Genomic DNA, 6,349 nt, shown 5'->3' on the forward strand with positions numbered 1-6,349 from the left:
TCTTACTTAGTTACGAGCTAACGTTACATGACTTAGTAATTACAAGATCTGATATAAGTATTTATAAGTATTTGCATCATCCAGCTTTCCAATGTGGGATTCTATTGTCCTAATTTTCAAGTGACATAATTAATAATGGTTAATAGAACCACATTAATATTAATAATGTTTAAAGTAAAGGGGCTTTGCAAATTCAATGGCAAAGCGAATGATCTCTTATGTGGACTCAGCATGAGAAGTTCTGAGAAGAGGGAAAACACCCCTGTATGTAAGGCTATGCCTTGCTAGAGCTGCATCTCTACATGACCAGTCAAAAGAGTCTGTTGTTTTCTCAGGCACCAGTTAGCACAGACAAAATTGGCATGCCTGACCGGTACTTAGCCACCAGCTTCGCAGTGCTTCCTCCTTTAGTCAGGACTCAGGACTATAAAATCCCACATCGAAAACGATGGAATCAAATTTCCATATCTTTTGGCCATTGAATCATCAAATTTGCATAAATCTCTTCCCGAGAGATTATATTTATGCATGCACCAAGCTCTCAGAGCTTCACACCAAAGCTCCTGAACATAGCTTTGCCTACACCAAGAAAACTATCGAACCAGCGTTTGGCCGCAAGCTCCCTGAGATTTTTGATAATTTTGAAGATAAACCAGTAGCATCTGGAAGTATTGCTCAAGTGCATCGATCGAGAGCTACTTTAAGATTTAGGTCCCCTGGTCAACATGTGAAGCCCCATAGTAGTTGCCGTAAAGGGTTAGACATCCTGGTATTGGCGAATCGAGTAGGAGAGAGTTTGTTATAATCAATCTGGTAGCAAAACTTTCAAACTTCATTCCTGCTATAAAGTGGTGGAGATTGGATGAGAGAGTGTGCAGCAGTTTGCAGTTTTTATCATGTTGCCCATTTGAGCAAGGGAAGCTGCCCATTTGCACCCACTTGTGCATCCTGCTGTTCTGGTGGAAACATATGAATAAGGGGAATGTTGTCTCACACTATGTCGATGATCTTGAAGGGCATGATAGGATTAACCCCCATCAAAAATTCACACTCCTATAAAGGTGTTTATAAACAAAGCACTATGATGGTTTGGTAACTGTGGTTAATATTGGAGAGTTGGGCTAATGGGCTTGATTATAGGCTTGGCTTTGGATTTGGCTTTCATTAATAATAATTATATTAATCAAAGACTTGGGCCTTGGCCTTCCACGTGTCAAAAACGTAAAGCCTAGCGTCTATACTATTTTTCAAAAAAATTAAGAAAAGACCGAGTATAGCGGCTATACTATTTATAATAATAAAAAATTAAATATTCAAGTATAGCCGCACGGTTGTACTATTTTGGCACATTACAACTTAAAAGTTCAGCCACTATATTATATTTTAATATAAATTTTTAAATATGTATTATTTTTATTCAATAATTTATGAGAATTTTGTGTGTCTTATTGAAATGTTTGTAAAAAATACGTGTATTAAACATGAAAATACTTACGTACATGTATAATACGAGTATTGTACGTTTGCTTTTCAAAGACTTGGGCCTTAGGACTCTTGTGCTATGGAGAAATCTAATCAAGACACCCAAACTAAATAAGTAATTTATTTTTTGGACGTCCATTGCACTTCAAGTACTTACTATTTATTAAGTCATTTGTGAAATCAGTAACATATTTAAATATTCACTAAAGAAATAATAAATAAAACATAATTACTAATTAAAGTGATTCAAAAAGACTAAGATATTACTTAATTACATATATTAAATTAAAGAAGTTGGCCCAAAAAACAAAAGTAAAGAAACAAGTTCGCTATTTTTCAAAATTAAAACAAAAAACCTCTCTCCGACGAAAGTTTGTTGAAACAGATTTATGCCGGCGAAATTTTCACGATATAGCCGCCCGGCTTTACTATATATATATATATATATATATTTTTTTTTTTTTTTTTTTTTTTGTGGAGACATATATATATGGGGTCCGCCAGAGCCTAGGGGCCACGTGTCAAACAAGTACAGCCGTGCGGCTATACTATTTTTAAAAAAATTAGGAAATTTTTAAAAACCGGGTATAGCCGCCCGGCTATACTATTTATCTACATTAAAAAAGAGACCCGCAGAGCGCCTAGGCGCCACGTGTCAAAACAGTATAGCTGTGCGGCTAGACTATTTGTATAATAAAAAAATAAAAAATCCGGGTATAGCCGCACGGCTGTACTATTTGGCACATTACAACTTAAAAGTCCAGCCACTATATTATATTTTAATATAAAATTTTAAATATGTACTATTTTTATTCAATAATGTGTGAGAATTTTGTGTCTTGTTGAAATGTTTGTAAAAAATACATGTATTAAACAAGAAAAATACATACATACATGTATTTTAGTGCTACTGAGAAGGCAGAACATTGCTTTCCAACAACATTTTAGTTCTTTGTTTGCCATGTTTTTATGTTCATGAAAAGCCTGATTGGTGACTCCAATGGCCCTCGTTCGAATGCAATTTGCAAACAACATATGATGGTTGTCCATTTTTGCAATTGCATTTGTTTGAAGACCATTTTTGCAACATTAACTCAACCCCCATTCAACATTCGACTCAATAATGAAGGGAACACTCTTTGATTTTAAAATTTTATTAAAATTCCCAGAAGCTCGGACAAAGCCACCTGCTTGTTCAATGAATGACTTGATGTGAGACCAGTTCCAGTTTCAAAGGCGTATTTATGGGTTTCATTTCTCTTCAAAATTTTACCAGCCTTATGATATACTAATTATTTATAGTACGATCAATGCGTGAAATTTCTTTTATAAGAGCAAGTTGGCTTTTTGGTGCCTTATGATATATTAAATTGTTTTTAATTTATTATAATAATATTCTTTAATCTTGACACCCTCATTTGCACCCAAGTTCGTCTCCTCTCCATACCCGTACTTTTTTTTTTGTTGAACAAAAGTTTAAAGGCAGGAGAGGCTACCCTATCCCATGGTCAAAGCATACCAAAGTCTCTTTGAGGACTTATAGAAAGGGTCTTAGCCCCTTTTTTGGTTTTTTTAGATTACCCACCAAGAGAGATTGTTGGCAACGGGACTCGAACCTAGGCTTTAGTAGCGAAAAAAACAATCCTTACCAATTCAACCAACTCTCGTTGGGCTCCCAAATCATTTTTGTTTATTAATGAGAAATTGAAATAAACACAATGGGCCTGCCGGAAATAAAATCCCGAATGGGCCTGTGAAGATAAAGTTGCATTACAGAAACCGCGGTCCAAGACAAAGGTGGCAAAATTTACAAGCTACCGAAAAAGAAGGGGTCAAAATAGAAATTAGCAGAAAATGGTTCCCGGGAAAGCATTTGCAAATCATAAACCCTCATTAAATCAACAGATAAATAGAGAAAGAGAGGTCCCTCCCTCTGATCCGTTAGGGTTCTACCCTTTTCTTCTTCACTCTTCTTCTCTAACGCAGCAAACGAACGAGAGGCTGCATCTGGACCCAAAACTGTAAGTTCCTAAAGTTTCTCTTTCCTTCTTCTGGGAATTTTTTAAGAGCTTTTTTCTCTGATAAAAATGATGGGTTTGGCTTTAGTGTAATTTTTTTTTTCCTGATGGGTTTGGATTTTTGATTTATTGAATGGAGATTGGGTTTGATCTGAAAAATATGACGTTTAGGGTTCTTGTTGTTCCGTTTTTTTAGTTTTAATTTTTTAGTTTATGCATATGAATGTTACTCTGCTGTAAGACCAGCTCCCCTTGATTTTTTTTGCCTCAATTGTAGCTGAGTTTTGTCTCTTTTGATTTTCTTTCTCAGTTGGTATAACTATTTGAATGCGCAAGACATGGATAACATACAAGATATCACACAACAGATATACACATTCAAAGTTGAAGCTTTTCCACAGGACATAATACATGAGATCCTATTTAGGCTACCACTTAAATCTTTGATAAATTGCACCTCAGTGTGCAAGCCATGGAGGTCCATGATCATGAACCAAAGTTTTATCCACGCTCACTTCAGCCATACAGTAGACTTTGCTAATCAGAAGGATATTGACCTCCTCCTATTCCACAGAATTTCTGGTAGTGGGAGCACCATCTACTGCCACAACACAGTCATTCACAAAGTAGAAGTTGAGTTTCACTCTTTGCATTATGATAATGAGGCTTTTGATGTGCACTCCAAGATAGAATTTCCAATTGCTCCAAAGAAAAAACTGCTCAATCCACATCTACGTGTGGTTGGCACTTGTAACGGGCTAATCTGCCTTGCGGATGATATCTCCGCTTATGGTTACAACTTCTTTTTATGGAACCCAACCATCAGAAAGTTAGCGACTCTTCCTGGGCCTGGTATTACCTTTTGGACGCATGGTGCATACAATGCTTCGATTGGGTTCGGTTTTGATTCTATGACCAATGACTATAAGGTTGTGCGACTTGTGACTTTAATGGATGAAGTTGAGAGGCCAACTCTAGCTGAGGTTTATTCCCTAGCCACGGGCACATGGAGCAGTCCTGCTTGTGTTTCTCCTACATGTCCAATAGAAATGGCTGCATCCAATGCTTTTGTTAATGGGGTTCTTCATTGGCCTGTAGTCTCAAACAGTGATCATTGCTATTTTATACTGACATTTGATCCGGGAAATGAGGTGTTCCGTAAGATACCTATGCCCAAGATTATCCAATGGAACTTCAATTTGGGGTTGCGATTGTCTGTTTCAGATGACAGAAAATCTGTCGCTCTGTTCATGAGGGAAAAGAGTCATGCACATCCTCATGAAGATTTCATGATAAATAATAGTCGTGAAGATTCTGTTCTTGATATATGGGTGATGAAAGAGTATGGTAGAAAGGAATCATGGACCAAATTGATTACTCTCGGTCCACAAGGTCGAGAAAGACGTTTACCCAGCGCCTTTTGTTTTAGGAAGAATGGGGAACTGTTACTGCTCAGAGAAGAACAGTGGAAGGAACAAGTAGTATCACTAGACCTTGTGAGCACACAGTTTAAAAATCTTGGGATTTCTGGATATGATTATTGCACTGTTGATTTTTATAAAGAGAGCCTCCTCTTACTCGACAAGACTGATGCAGAGTCGTACTAAGAGAAAGAACAGGTAATGGTTTTCAAGAACAGTTTAATTCTTTGTTTGCCAGGTTTTTATGTTCATTAAAAGCATGATTGGTGACTAAATTGCTGTGGGATCCTTATTATTTCGACTTGTTGTGGGTTCTTTCTTTTAGCTGATTGTCTTTCTCGCTTTTGGTGCTAGAACACAACTTGTGACTAAAGAAAACACAGCTCTCATGGAAACTCAATTTGGATATCAAAAAGTTAAAAACAATGTAATTATAATAAATATCAACTCAGCTCTCATATAAACACAGTTAGACTGGTCTTTTATGTGCTCATAGTTTTTGACTTATATAATATGGTATGACTTTAGATGGTGGACTGATTGCTGCTACTGTAGTGAAGTCTGTGTATTCAATTTACATTTTTGTTTGGTGCTGTAATAGATTGTGCAGTAGTTCATGCTTTAATCCCTTTTCCAATGTTTTCATTTGTACAACAGTTGTGTTTCCAATTTAGATTTCATTTTTGTAAGCATGAAGATGAAGTTTCATTTGCACTCCTGTAGAAGTACTGGGAAAAGTTTTCATGACTAGTGATGTCAACTCCAATGCTTAACAATTGATTAACGCAGCACTTTTCTTGTTTTCTTTTGTTGCATATTTCTAATGCAGTAACGTTGTTTGCCCAAAGTGCCTCATGTCCATTTCTTGTTATCTATCATGCTGATGTATTTTCGTTTTCTTGTTTCTTTTGTTGCCTATTTGTAGGGCAGTAGCGTCCTATGCCTGAAGTGCCTGATGCTTCGGTGTATTTAGTTGACATGCCTGATGTCACTATTTATTATTCTTCAGCTTTTGGAAAACTTTAATGGAACTAATGGAAGTATCTAGTTACAAATTTCAATTACCTTTGCAGTTTGAAACTCTGCACCAGTTTCCATGAAATGCTTTTGCAGTTTTCTGTTTCATTTTTATTGCATAGTTTGTCTACTCCCTTGCATTGCATTATCCTTTAAGAGCTGATATGAGTTATTTAGCAAGGGTGTTTATTGATTTGAGTATCAACAATATGAGTTCGCTTGATAATAATAATAATTATTATTATATGACTTTTTTTGGGACTAGAACCATACTGGATTATGAAAAATGCACCCGTCATCTGACTTGTAAAAACACAATAAAAGTGGACATAAGTTTCCAAAAGAAACTAAACAAAACAGACTTTCTTGTTGGTGGCCCAAAACAGTGGAGATCCATATTCAAGTGGGATG

At 36.2% G+C, this 6,349-nt stretch overlaps 1 protein-coding gene across 1 annotated transcript; it reads left to right on the plus strand.

Annotated features, from left to right (window-relative positions):
- Window positions 1-3,370: 3,370 nt before the first annotated feature.
- On the plus strand, window positions 3,371-6,046 carry LOC110771427 (F-box/kelch-repeat protein At3g23880-like). Its single transcript, XM_021975726.2, has 3 exons — window positions 3,371-3,503; window positions 3,811-5,119; window positions 5,847-6,046. The coding sequence occupies exon 2, from the start codon at window positions 3,839-3,841 to the stop codon at window positions 5,105-5,107; it is 1,269 nt and encodes a 422-aa protein (XP_021831418.2). The 5' UTR covers window positions 3,371-3,503; window positions 3,811-3,838; the 3' UTR covers window positions 5,108-5,119; window positions 5,847-6,046.
- The last annotated feature ends 303 nt before the right edge of the window (window positions 6,047-6,349 follow it).

The sequence above is a fragment of the Prunus avium genome, chromosome 4 (assembly GCF_965620075.1).
Source record: "Prunus avium chromosome 4, drPruAviu1.hap1.1, whole genome shotgun sequence".
NCBI classification, from domain to species: domain Eukaryota; kingdom Viridiplantae; phylum Streptophyta; class Magnoliopsida; order Rosales; family Rosaceae; genus Prunus; species Prunus avium.

Bases quoted from the DNA above. Each gene is read 5' to 3' on its own strand.
- LOC110771427 (XM_021975726.2), top strand. From the start codon at position 3,839: ATGGATAACATACAAGATATCACACAACAGATATACACATTCAAAGTT.